At 38.0% G+C, this 13,880-nt stretch overlaps 1 protein-coding gene across 3 annotated transcripts in view; it reads right to left on the minus strand.

The window, feature by feature from the left end:
* The window catches only part of cmip (c-Maf inducing protein), a 69,336-nt gene that overhangs the window by 13,522 nt on the left and 41,934 nt on the right, over nt 1-13,880 (minus strand). For all 3 annotated transcript variants that reach the window (XM_077595728.1, XM_077595726.1, XM_077595727.1), the window contains 6 exons: nt 10,264-10,707; nt 5,233-5,298; nt 3,004-3,030; nt 2,763-2,919; nt 2,553-2,669; nt 415-555 (listed from right to left, as the gene is read on the minus strand). In XM_077595728.1, the coding sequence (XP_077451854.1) occupies nt 415-555; nt 2,553-2,669; nt 2,763-2,919; nt 3,004-3,030; nt 5,233-5,298; nt 10,264-10,707 (952 nt within the window). The remainder of the gene's footprint in view (nt 1-414; nt 556-2,552; nt 2,670-2,762; nt 2,920-3,003; nt 3,031-5,232; nt 5,299-10,263; nt 10,708-13,880) is intronic.

Here is a 13,880-nt window from a genome sequence, read left to right on the forward strand (position 1 = left end):
ATGTGCTATAAACAGGGCAATGGACGTCAGTCGTGCCATCAGATACTAATGAGAAATTCTGTGGACATCTTATTCCGGTAATGGAGTATTATTTGGTATATCCTAATTTGGCTACTAGGTCTATTGGTAAATACGATGCATTCTTGCAAAAAGAAATGTAGATTGTGCTCTCTGTTGAAATTATTATCTATTTATTATCATTCACCGTATTTTTGCTACTCGATGATATTGTCTTTTTAAGATGATATTAGTTGTTTTACCCAACTGTTTGGGTCCAGAAACCAAAATTTAAGGACAATATGGCACCAAAAGAAGAAGTAAACAGCAATGTACTTTAGAAAGCTTTAAGAAAAGTAGACGTGCATGTACTTTCTGTATGTCTTAAAAGTATGTGCATAAAATATAGTAACCCACCAGTTCTTTGAGTTCTCGCTGTCGGTCACAGAGCTGTTCGTACATGCGAAGGCCCACCTGGGTACTTTCCAGAGTAGAGATGATCTGCAGCTGGGTGTCCTTGTTCTCTATGATGTTATACTCTAACATCAGACACAGAATCTGTGCAAACACAAATGTTGACATTATTCTTAGTGATTTAATGTGCAGACTCCCACCATGGTCCAGTAGTTAATGCAAATAAAACATATTGTTGCAACGGAGAACTGAGAGAATTTGAAGATTTTTTTCTTTTTCACAAATAACGATGCTTAAACATAAAATGTCTTGAGAACGTGAATATTGGACTACAATTTCCAAATTTTTACCAGGAAATTTCCTATCATAGAAAAAAAAACCAAGCTGGCCGAAAACGTTGTCATTTATTTTGTTCAAATTTTTTATTTCACTCTGTAGCTGCCTATTTTTTGAGTCAGCAAATTTAAAAAAAATACCTGAAGCCTAACCTAAATCCATCCTATCGACGTCTTACTAACAATACAGTAGAGTCCTACTTTGCACAACAAAGAATGGATTTAAAAGTAAAATGTATTATATAGACTGGGGACATGTGCAACTATGTCAACTAGTGAGTATTTGATTCTTTAAGAATATTCATTGGTGAAGAAATGAGAAACAAAGTCACTGCAATTGCCCTACTGATGGCCCTACTAATACTACATGCAGTGCAACAAAGTGGTATAACCAGTCAGCAATGAAATGACAGGCGGCCCGGCAGGCGAGCGGTTAAGCGCGTCAGCCTCACAGTTCTGGGGTCGATGGTTCCATCCCAGGCGGGTTTCCCCGTGTGGGGTTTGCATGTTCTCTCCGGCTACTCTGGTTTTTCTCCCACGTCCCAAAAACATGCAGGGTAGGCTGGTTGAACACTCTAAATTGCCCCTAGGTATAAGTGTAAGTGTAAATGGTTGTCTGTCTCCTTGTGCCCCGCAATTGGCTGGCCACCAATTCAGGGTGTCCCCCACCTGGTAATCATAGTTAGCTGGGAGGATAAGCGGTTTAGAAAATGAATGCCAACGAACATATAAACGACTATGCAAACTCCACACAAGGTTAGAACCTACCGGTGATTGAAATTTGATCTCAGAACTGTGGGGGACACATGCTAACCACTCGACTACCATACTGTTCATTCGTTTCATTCATTCATTTTCTGAACTGCTTATCCTCACAAGGGTCACAGGGGGTGCTGGAACCTATCCCAGCTAACTTTGGGCACCAGCCAGGGGACACCCTGAATAGGTGGCAAACCAATTCCAGGGAACAAGGAGATGAAAAACCGTTCATGCTCACACTCATACCTAGGGGCAATTTAGAGTGTTCAACCAGCCTACCCATGCTATTATTGCACCCAGAGACTTGGTAAACACTATACCGCGATGGACACAGTTCCTGGTTGTGCTTACGTCGCTTCCTTTTTGATAGGTAATCATTGTACATTTGTGATTATGAAATAAAACAAAATTCCGCCTTGATTTTTTTTCTTTTTATGTCTTGCTCAAAAGTGACAACTATTGCAGCAATATGAACCATCGAAAAAAATCGAGATATTTTGACAATGGAAGCAATTTGGCCGCCACAACATCTTAAACTTCTAGTAAGAAAATTGTAATTCATTAAAAAGCATCAGGTTCTCATCAAGATACTTATTTCTTTTTTCAAATTGAATAATTTGATATTTTGCATTTACAAAGACAGGCACATTGACTTGCTTATGATATTGACCCTAATAGTGTCCTTTTGATTCATACAGTTTCTCAGAAATACCACGTGCGATGATTTTCTGAAGATTTTTCCTTTTAAGTAACATACTCCCTATTAAAACCATGAATATGGAGGTGGAAATTGTGAATCAGGGGGCGGCTTATACGCAAGAAATTGTAAAATTTAACAATTTTAAGGGTGCGGCTTATACTCGGGCGTGGCCTATATGCGAGTAAATATGGCAACTGACATCATTCATACTCTCATAATCGGTGCCAGATTTTGCATTTAAGTATTATTTTCTTCAGTATCAGAGGTGTAAGAAATTTGCCATTACTTTGAGCAACGATCTTTCACATGAGATCTGTCTCTTTAATTGAATGTGAACATTGACAAACCTCCACCATTGTCTGATTCCCACGCAAAGCCAATAGCATGCAGGGGCCAAGCTTGTTCTCCGCCAAAGAGAAGAGGAACTTCTTCGTCTTATAACAGGAGCCCATTAGGATATGAACCTGAGGAGGAGAAAGATGAAACCAATCAGAATCAATAAGTATAAATTAAGTCAATGTCATTTATAAATGCTATAGAAGAGTCTGGAGACGCACCATACTGGCAAACAGTTCTCCATCATCATCACAGGCCACCCCTCCTGGACTATACAGCTGAAACCAGCCATCTTTGCCTGAACGCACACTCAGTAAGCAGGAATGGACCTCCTGCCTCGGGTCCTCTGCAAACCTCTGAATGACATACTTCAGTTCCCTGTTTTGATAGAGATACACAACCTGGTAAACTGAAAGCAATATTTTCCGATCCAGCCACATCTGATGAACATGAGATGCTTACTTGGTAAATTTGGCATGTGCAAGCGCCCTAAAGAAGAGAACAAATTACATGTCAGTGTCTTGATGGAACCATTGTTAAATATTTAGAAACATTTAGCGTCTATTCATCTCTTGACATCATTGCTCTTCCTGTGGTCTGGATTGGCCTTCTTTTGAGTACTACATTGCTACTGATGACACAGCTTTTCTTTGTTATTTTATCTTGGAGGGAGCAGTCAACAAAATGTCAGAGGGCGTGTTCAACTGGTTATTACAATGCCCTTATAGGAAAAGCAAAAATGAATCATACAGAATGTCATACACACAAGATCAAGTAATTTTCTCTGCAAATTACATAAAACAATAATTAAGGCACATGAAAATGTTGGGTAATCTTTGGAAGAAAAGATGATTTTTAAGAAATTCACACAGTTACGGTAATAACATTCCATAATCATTTTTTGTAATTCATTGAGAGAATACTAGTATAAGCAAGTTTCTGAGTAAATGAAGAAGAAAGCTAAAAAGAAACCTTGGTACGCTATAATTAGCAAGAGCCTTTACCTATTGTTTTTTTTAAATTCTGTTGTTAATTTGGTATGGTAGTTAGAGCAAAACCTTAAATCGGTTAAGACCAAAATGAATTCATGCTACATAATATGGTATGTAAACTCATTTTTAAACATCTTCAAAGTCAAACAACATCAACATGCAGATTGTGCTTCCACTGGTTGTGCATCACAAATATTGTTTATCATCAGTGTGTAGTGATAGACTAATTGCATCCTGAGCTACAGGTTCCAAGGGACTATTTTTTTTCCTAATGACGCCTTAAGTTGCCAAAGAGCAACATCGGTGCAGATAAATTACTATATAGCTGATACCAGTGTTGCAGACAACAATACAGCTTAATGAATGTGTCAATTTTTCTTTTCATCATAAATGGCTTGGGGCATCTTAACGGATATTATAACAGGATCTCTGGGGAACAGGTTATGAACTCTCCAGTTCGCGCCCTGTGGGGCAGGAGACAATGTGTTGAGGGACTTCAACCACGTCAGCATTTAGCTCCCAGAAGAACCCAACAGGTAGATTTTCCAAAGGTAGAATGAAAGCCTTTCATATACCTTTCAAATGTAAAGATTCAAGAAAAAATGTTGTAATAATTGAGTACATTGTTGGTTACAGTGTATACTGTTACAGTAATCTCTCATATATCGCGGCTTCACTACATCACGTTTTTTTTTGGGACCAAGAGAAGATAATTTAAATGAAGAAAGTTGAGTATACAAATTAAGATACAATTTATCCCCCAAAGAGTTTTATTTAGATGTTCATTTCTACAAAATATGATGAGTTAATTAAAAAAACTTGATGGGGACAAATCTGTTGTAATGCTTCTTTGGTTTGAAAATAATTTAATGATATTTGTACCTTAAAAGGTGCAATGGTGTAGTAAACAAATTTGGCACTCAAATCTGGCAGTTTTTTTTTTTTACATTTCATAGTTATTCCAAAACTGACCACATTTTTCTGCAATCTTGGTTGGGACATCACAACCAGAATTATGACGTCTAGCTTTTTAGTGCTCAGCTAGCTGGTCCGCGTTTCTTTCAGTACTAAGATTTTTGCCCACAATTAAAAAAAAAACACCCTCGGTAAAGTAAAGGCTCTGAATGGCAGTTCTATGTCAATGTCAGTCTGTCTAGATCACGGGTGTCCAAACCGGTCCTGAAGGGCCACAGTGGATGCAGGTTTTCATTCTGACTAATAAAGAGGATACATTTTCACCAATCTAGTGTCTTAAAGGTATAGTTAATTGATTAGAATCAGGTGCTGCTTATTTGTAAAAAAGAAAAAAACTGTATTGCTTAAACTATCCGTGATAGATCAATTGTAACAAAAACTTGCACCAAGTACAGCCCTTTGTGGAATAGTTTTGACAGCTCTGGTCTAGATAAATCCTGTGATAGACATGCGTCTATTTCAGGGTGTATACTGCAAATCAGCAGATATGGGCTCCAGCTCTCCATGTTACTTGGAATACTACCATAATTGCCCCAAACTATTACACTAGGTTTCTCCTAAGCTTCTTCAAGAAGCAGTTTAGAACATTTTTAGAACCATGAATTCAAGTTAATGGAGCAACAAGTGTAAGGTGATACTAACCATAAAAATCTACTAAAAGTTGGTAAAATTCATTGGGCAACAATGCACTGACGTGCCAGTTTTCACGTGTGTGACAACTCACTCTTTTGGAAAAGGAATGGGCTGCAAAAGGCTGGCCAACGCAGGTCTCCAGTCGTCATAATCTGACCTGTTGCACACACACACACACACACACACACCCAAAGAATGAGTGATTAGAAGGAGATAGATGAAACTGAGCATTGATGGTTGAATAAGTATGACTCAAAAAGAAAAGGTGCGGATGAATGAAAAGTAGCTAAATATGTAACGCGAGGCCACAATGCTGACCTCACAGGTATCACATTACATGGAGTGAAGTAATACTAAGTTCTTTTTTTCAGTTAACAAATTAGACAGCCTAGTTTATGTTGTAAGGAAATCACACACTTAACTGTGACTCCACTTTCCCATTGTGCGATCAAATTCCTCAGTCTGACTCATTTCATTCAAATTATTCCGGCATACTTATGTCACCATCACTGAATGTAATTGACTTTTTTGACATTTAATGTAGATACACCTTAATACAAAAGTTCTATCTCCCCAAAACAGCTACTCTTAGACTGTTTGTTTAACAACATCAATGTATGAATTAAAAAAATACTGCATGAAAACTTTGTACTCCGATGTTCAAATCGGGCAAGTTTTTTTTCCAGTCATTTAAGCGCAACACATTTTTGTTTTTCACATACAGTCATACCTCTACTTACGAATGCCTCTAGGTACGAAAGTTTCAGGTTATGAAATTTCTAATATGGAAATGAGTGACTCAAGATACGAAAAAGGTCCAAGTTACGAAATCACCCAAAAAGTAAATGCATTTCCTTATCCATTATTTTATTTTGAATTCCCCTTATTAAGCGATTAAAAACTGTACAAATGCAATGTGGCACATATTTTCTCTCTCACAAACACACACACACATAGGGCACACGTAAAAGTCTAAAATGTACTACACAAGTGGACGGCTTTCGGGCCAGGTATAACAGTCTCATGCCGCCATCTGCCGGACAAACACTGGTATTACATCTATAATGGCCACGGAGGGAAATATTTTAGCAGTGCAGGGCTAATTTTCATATGGATTATTTATTTTAAGACATTAATTAATCATTTCCTAATAATTTTCTCTCATTTTTGTGTTTCCTCATCTTTCATGCAAAATTGGAACAATTTGACCAATTTTAAAGGGTTTAGTTGGTAGTTGTGTGAGCACCATGGAACGAATGAGAGAATTTACATATAAAGTACACCTCTACTTAAGAAGTTATGAAAAAAAGTATTGGAACCAATTAATAAGTAGAGGTATGACTCTATAGGAAACTTTAAAGATTGCACATGCTTTTTAATGGACAATGTTTGGCATTGCTGGAGTTTAGTAGTAGATGTATAAGACAAAGTACTACTAATAGACTTTTGGCTTGTCCCGTGCAGGGTTGCCACAGCTAATCAACTTTGTCCACTTCGCCCTGTCCTTTGAATCATAATCCCCTATACCAGCCACTTTCAAATCCTCCCTCGCTACATCCATGTATCTTGTCTTCGGTCAACATCTAGCCCTGTGCCCCGGGAGGTCCATCCTCAACATCCTTTTGCCGATATCGCTTTTCTAACCATGTCACCAAAACTTCTAACCTTCACTGTTCCTCTTATTATCCTATATTTCCTCCAGCCTTTCTAGGTTGCCGGCACACATTTTCTCATCCTTTCCACATTCTCCATCACCCTGTACTGTTGACGTGGGTAGGCGAAGTCCTCTAGTTTCTTTACATCTATTCTTTATAACTTCACTGTTCCCTCTGGGATCTTCTCGTTTGTACAGATGTATTCTGTTTTACTCCTGCTAACCTTCATTCCTCTGTTTTCTGGAACAGACCTCAACCTCTCTCCGCTCTCATCTAACTGCTCCCTTGTCTCACCGCAGATCACAATATCATCGGCAAGCATTATATTCAAAGGATTTTCCTTTCTCACCTCACCTTGTCAATATATCCATAATCATGAAAAAGACAACAAAGCTCTTTCAAAAATTTTGACCCCTTATTTAGCATTAGATAAGTCAAAATATTGGATTTTTTTTCACTAATTCATTTTCTGAACCGCTTTATGCTGACTAGGGTTGCGGGGGTGCCGGAGCCTATCCCAGCTGACTTCAAGCCAGAGGCGAAGAACACCGTGAATCGATGGCCAGACGATCACAGGGAACGAGGAGCGGACAACCATTCACACTCACACTCATATCTAGGGGCAATTTAGAGTGTTCAATCAGCCTACCATGCATGTTTTTGGAATTTGGGATGAAACCGGAGGACCCGGAGAAAATCCACACAGTGCCAGGGAGAACATGCAAACTCCACACAGATGGAGCGATCTGGATTCGAATCCAGGAACCCAGAGCTGTGAGGCCGACGTGCTAACCACTCATCAACCGGGCCACCTCGCCATTTGGTTGTATGCCACTATAAACTGTAAAGTGTTCAAAATAAAAATAATTCTGCAAGACATCACGATACTACATTGCACAATTCTCGTATCGATCCCTCTGAGTCGATCTTCACACCTGTGTTTTTTGCTGGAAATGAACAATAGGTGTTTGCACTTCCACTTGTGTCCACTAGTCAGCAGGAGTCAGCTGCATGCCCTGACATGTAGTAAGCGTGCTTAGACGCACAATCAAATTTTACTACATACTACTCTACTTACGAATGCCTCTAAATACAACATTTTTAGGTTCCCAAACACTTTGATCTGCAGGTTGATATGGCCTCTTTGTACTGAACGACGATGTAGAGAGACTGTTACTCCTTTGGAATTCTAGTTCATGTTAAGTTGTTTAATAAAAAAAAAACATTTTCTCTAATGTTTGTGTTTTGCACATCTTTCATACAAAATTGGGACAGATTGACCATTTTTAAAGGATTTAGTTGGTAGTTTTTTTAAGGACCGTGGAACGAATTTGAGAATTTACATATAAACGACTGCTCTACTTACTAAAAATACAATTTTTACGGAAAAAGTTCTGGAACCAATTCATTTCGTTAATAGAGGTTAGGGTTAGATCTATTCAATTAGTGGACATTAATGCCCAAACAAAGACCAGTGTTCTCCTTCACTCGAAAGTTATTGTTGTGTTTTTGTCTTGGGGTGGTTAGTATACCTGGAATGATCTAGCTCGGTGTTTCCCAATTCTGTTTTAAGTTACGTTATTCTCGTTGAACAAATATCAAGGCACACCACCAGCTAAAAATCTTCTAATTTAAAACTATGTCACATATATGAACAATATAATGTCGTTCTCATCAAGTTATACGCAGCTGTGTATGATGACAATAAAGGCTTTTGATTTGATTTAATCACAAGTATAATCAAGTAAATTCCCCAAATTAGTCCAAAATCTTAATTTTTCACACCGACCTAATGGCACCAAAAATTGATGTCTGCGGACCCTGAACAACTTTCGGTTTGAATGATGTAGAAATATGTGATGTAATGTTTTTAAATATCATAATTTTATGAATTTTGCTCCCAATATTATTTAGATTTCCTAATATTACGTGAAACACAATGTTGTCATCACAGACTTTAAGTCGCCAAAACCGGATGCCCTTGAAATCAAACTTCCGGTTCACACAACGTAAAAACATGAAAATACCTTAAATCTCATAACATTACGACTTTTTCACTCCTAGTATGAGTTAAATCTAATATTCCGTAAGAGCAGTTTTGTGCTCAGACAGACTCAACTTCGACAAAAGTTGAAGACCATGGGACCAAACAGACAAATAAATAATCAATAAATTTCTTATTTATTGATTATTAATTGTCTGTTTGTTATTTGTGCACTATGTGGTGGAAGCTTTAAATCTCATTATACTTGTATGATGACAATAAAAGCATTCAATTCAATACAAATAAACAACAAAATAACTTTAATCTCAATATTATGATTTGAATTTGTAATAGTACAATCTATGATTTAATGTTTGTCATATTTCGGTTTTAATCTCATAATAGTTCGATCATAATCTCGTAATATTAGGATTTCTTTCCAATTTATGATTTCTTGTAATTTCCCGCTACACACCTGACCATTGCTCATGGCACAGTGGTTGGGAAACACTGTTCTCGTTAATGTTTTGACCAGAATTTTCTTTCAAATAACTGTTCATTAACAAGTGCTAAATATCTTTTAACATGATTTTTCATATTTAGAATCCTGCATTTAACCAGGTTTAGACTAAAGCCGGCCAGTTTGCACTGAAAACTGAGAAAATAATACAATGTTTCCCGAATACGGGATGAATAAAATTATCCAACCCAATCCAATGTTGTTCAAACATAAAACATGTTGACTTTAGTGCTGAGTGAGGTTTCAGAAATAAAGTAGTAATATAAATTTACCAATTTTGTATTTTTTTTCCAAGCAATATTTTTTAAAAAAAAAATCACAATAATCAATTTAAAGGGTAGTGTTGGGATTAATTAGGATCGAATGGAATCGTGATACGAATCGTAAACTATAAGACCAACAACATACGTGTCGTTAACTACCAAATTAATTTTCTAAACGTGTCAATTATAAAAGACGCCTGTCTTTGCAAATAACTTTAAAAACAGCACTCAGCAAATAAGCAAATAATTTGTGTGGCTTTTTTTGTTTTAATACGAGTGCAAATAATCGAAATCTACGGTGGTGTTTATTTCTCTTACTAATGAGTGTGGCTGTAAAATGACAAGTAAGAGAGGAAAACTGACAAAAAACAATGTTTGAAACTCCGTATATTCTCCTAGTAACTGTGTTGTACTTTAGAAATGAAAAGGTCGAAATCTAATCCCATAGAGACACTAGTTATAAAAATCCAATTTCAAACTGAAACAATTGAAAAACACAAGATGGCCTGAAATATTTTCAGTCTATCAATATGGTGAAAAGGCCTAGTTTTTATAAGGTCTTAGATAATTTCGAGTGACAACTTTTAATAGCACTATTTTAGGGAATAAATGCTTAAGTGATCTGTTTGACCAGGCCTTGCAACATTTGCTTTCGACAAGATCAATGTAAAAGTAATATACTGCAATATAAGAAACTCACAGCATCTTCAGGATTAACGCAAAGCAGCCGAGTACACGGTCCGCCCGTGCAGGCAGTTGAATGGATAGAGTGTTGACTGCCGGGCTGACTAGTAGACAGTCGATGAGGTTGAGTTCACTGCCATGTTCTGATTTCAGCTTTGTGTTGGCAGAGTTATTGTTTCGCTCTAACTCCACCAAAATCTCACTGGAGTTGACAACTGATGGAGGAGGAGAGAGGGGCAGGCTGGATGTGGTCGAGCATATGGGGATTGAGGGTGGAGGATTTGGGGGCGCAGGAGGAGGTGGCTGAGGAGGACTAGGGTTGGAGGAGAGAGGGAGCAAAGTGGTAGAAGGTGGCGTTGGAGGGTCTGGGCGCAGCAGACGAAGAGGCATCGGGGGCTTTCGGTCATTCTGCTGCTGACAGCCATTTCGAATTTCCTTTAGGCTAGGAGAGTTGTCTCGGCTAAAGGGTAGAAAAGAAGCACTATTAATCACAATGAGCATGAGCGCACATGTATGTTCATGGCAAAACATTTTAAGAGATGAGACAATCTAGCCAGGAGACTTGGAACAAAAGTTCCATTGAGAATTGGTGCTAATAGGGGAAAAAAATAAAGTAAGGTGCTATTCTCAGGAGTGAATGATGTTGACAATGGCAACGTCGATGATGCTGATGATGAGTTACAGCATATGAGGTGTACTTCTTCCACAAAGACTCATGGAACATACATGAGTAATATTAATTAGTAATGCCCGATTTCTTAATGGCTTGAGGGTGCAAAAACAGGCATAAAACTGATGTGGAGGCCAAACTACTAAGACCAAGTTTTTTTTTCAGTTTCGGAGGAATTGCAAAAGCAAACAACGGAAATGAGTACAGTGCTACCTCGAGATGCGACCTTAATGCGTTCTGGGACTGAGCTCGTATGTCGATTTACTCGTAACTCAAACGAACGTTTCCCATAGAAATGAACTAAAAACAAATTAATTTGTTCCAACCCTCTGAAAAAACACGAAAACAGGATATTGGATTGGAAAAACATTTGTATTTGTTCTAATTTGTCATCTACTAACAAAGTAACAAATAACTAGTGGTTTAATAGCAGTAAAATGTGTTTAATAGTACTAAAATTAGACGGATTTCACGGAGGGGAGAGAGAGAGACTTTTTGCACGGCAACGCGCTCGTAACATAACATAAACAAATTCAAATGAACTTGGATTACGATGCAGACAAACTTAAAAATAAATTTAATCTAATCTTGCACTAAACTTAATTCTAATTTAGTTTTAAATTTTTATACCTTTCTTGTCCCGGGTTGGCTCTATTTGCCCCGCCTCCACCCTTACTTTGAGATGCAACCTATTGAGGGTTGTTTGCTTTTGTCTTCCCTTCAAAATATTCCCAAAATGATGCACACAAATGTCCTTACAATAGGATAACACACGACCACTTGCCAACTTGCCCGGGAAGTAGTACTCTTCTCATATTAGCGAACAAGCTCCGCCATTTGCACTGACTAACGGGAAAAAAAAACACTGAAAAAATGCAACGCTCCGCCTAGTGCTCGTAGATACATTACACGAGGGAGAAAGACAGTGCCCATGATGTTCTTATGAGCAGCCTCTCGCGTCCGCTGTGTGCTCGTATATCAAAATTTGTCTCGTATCTGAAGATAAATATTTGCTCAAAATTTTACTCGCATCTCAAATTGCTCGTATGTAGGGGCACTTGTATGTGTAGGTATTACTGTATATGTAATATGATTTTTCTCCTTTGAACTAAATATCTCTGGCTGATTTTGCACCTTTAAACAGTGAGTCTGAAACAGCCTAATGTAAATGTTTTGTACTGCCATACTTTCATTCATTCATGAAAAATTACATATTGAATATACAGATGGTCCCCTACTTACGAACATTCGAGTTACGAACAACGGTACATATGAACATGTCTGCAAATTGCGTTTATGTCGAAAAATGTTCGTAAGTTCAATTTTGTATTGCGCGTGTTTTTCCGAGTAGTGCTTCTTTCCGCCGCTAATACCGACCCCTGGAGCTGTGAGAGCTCAGCTCACCCAGCATCTACCTTCCTCTGCCCAGTTCGTTGCAGTGCGGAAGTGCGTGAACGTATCTCCAGTGCGCAAAGAACCTTTTTCATTTTTATCATTAAACATCTCGTGCATCCATTATTCAATATGGTTGGTGAAAAGCGAAAGGCTTCTGTTGAGGGAGGTGCAAGGAAGAGGCAAGCCATTTCATTTGAAATGAGTGGCAATAATAACGAAGCTTGATGCGCGTGAGAAAGTGGTGAGCATTGCACGTGAATACAACTTGAATCGTTCGACCGTCAGTACCATTTATAAACAAAGATCGAGCAGAAGGACCCAAATATTGAACGTTGCACAAAGTTTGCAAATCAATTGAATGATGCCATACAGTGCTACCGCATCATTTATGATGAAAAAAAGAAAACTGCAATTGTCATTAGATAGCTTCTTTCGGCCAGTTTCTAGTAAATCTCTCTCTAATGTATGTATACAGTACTGTATGTATTCTCTCCATGTTATTAAATGTTTTTTTTCAGTACAAACCAATGTGTGTTACTTATACAAGCCTTAAACATACAAATGCACTTATATAAACCTTCAATATACTTATATAGGCCTTAGACATAAATTATAATACAAAATATAGCACTGAGCAACTTACGAACAAATTCAATTTATGAACAATCGCTCGGAACCTAACTCGTTCGTAAGTAGGGGAGCGTCTGTACTCTTGTGCTTCTTTGATTCTTGTTGATAAAAATTTGATGCAAATAACTCATTCATTTTTTGAACCGCTTATCCTCATAAAGGTCATGGGGGTGCTGGAGCCTATCCCAACTAACTATAAGCACCAGGTGGGGGACACCCTGAATTGGTGGCCAGCCAATCCCGATATACTGCAATTGTCGTAATCTACTTTTAAGAAATAATAAGAAGGCCATGTGCATTTTCAGAATCTGTCAGGCAACTTCAGAATTTTTTGTGATGTCAGTTGAACACTCAGTGATCATGCCGCTTAATTGAACATTAAATCTTCCGTGTATTGTCAAATTTAGCCTTTGCAAATATGGCTTGCTATTCAGTTGACTGAAGTTATGTTTTAGGCATTTTATGTTTTAGGCATTTTTTACTCTGCTAAATGCTATTGGAGCAATTATTATCGCCTCAGTGACTTGTTGTGTTTTGTATTTCCCAAGCAGTTGGCCTGAGGTTGAGGTAATTGAAGTTTGCTCAACGTCCAATATTTAGAACATCTATAAAAATGATTTAGTAACTTATTCAAATTTTGATTGGTGAAGTTACACTCCGACGACGAGTCACAGTTTGCCCCCAGACTGCCACATTTTGCCTGTATTACGTCCCCCCCTTTGGGTCCAAAAGTAGTAGGAAGCTCATTTGGTGGATGAAGAAAGGATGAAATGGATTCTGGCAAATTGTTTACGATCAGTTTGGATTCCCTCATATAGCCCCAAAAGCCCAAATATGGGCTTCACTAACACCACGGAAAACACGGTAGCGGTCATGGCGGCACTCTGGAGAGTGAAATGTGGGAATGCAGGTCGGCTAAACCTATAGTTGACCAGGGA

This window comes from Stigmatopora argus, chromosome 3 (genome assembly GCF_051989625.1).
Source record: "Stigmatopora argus isolate UIUO_Sarg chromosome 3, RoL_Sarg_1.0, whole genome shotgun sequence".
Lineage (NCBI taxonomy): Eukaryota > Metazoa > Chordata > Actinopteri > Syngnathiformes > Syngnathidae > Stigmatopora > Stigmatopora argus.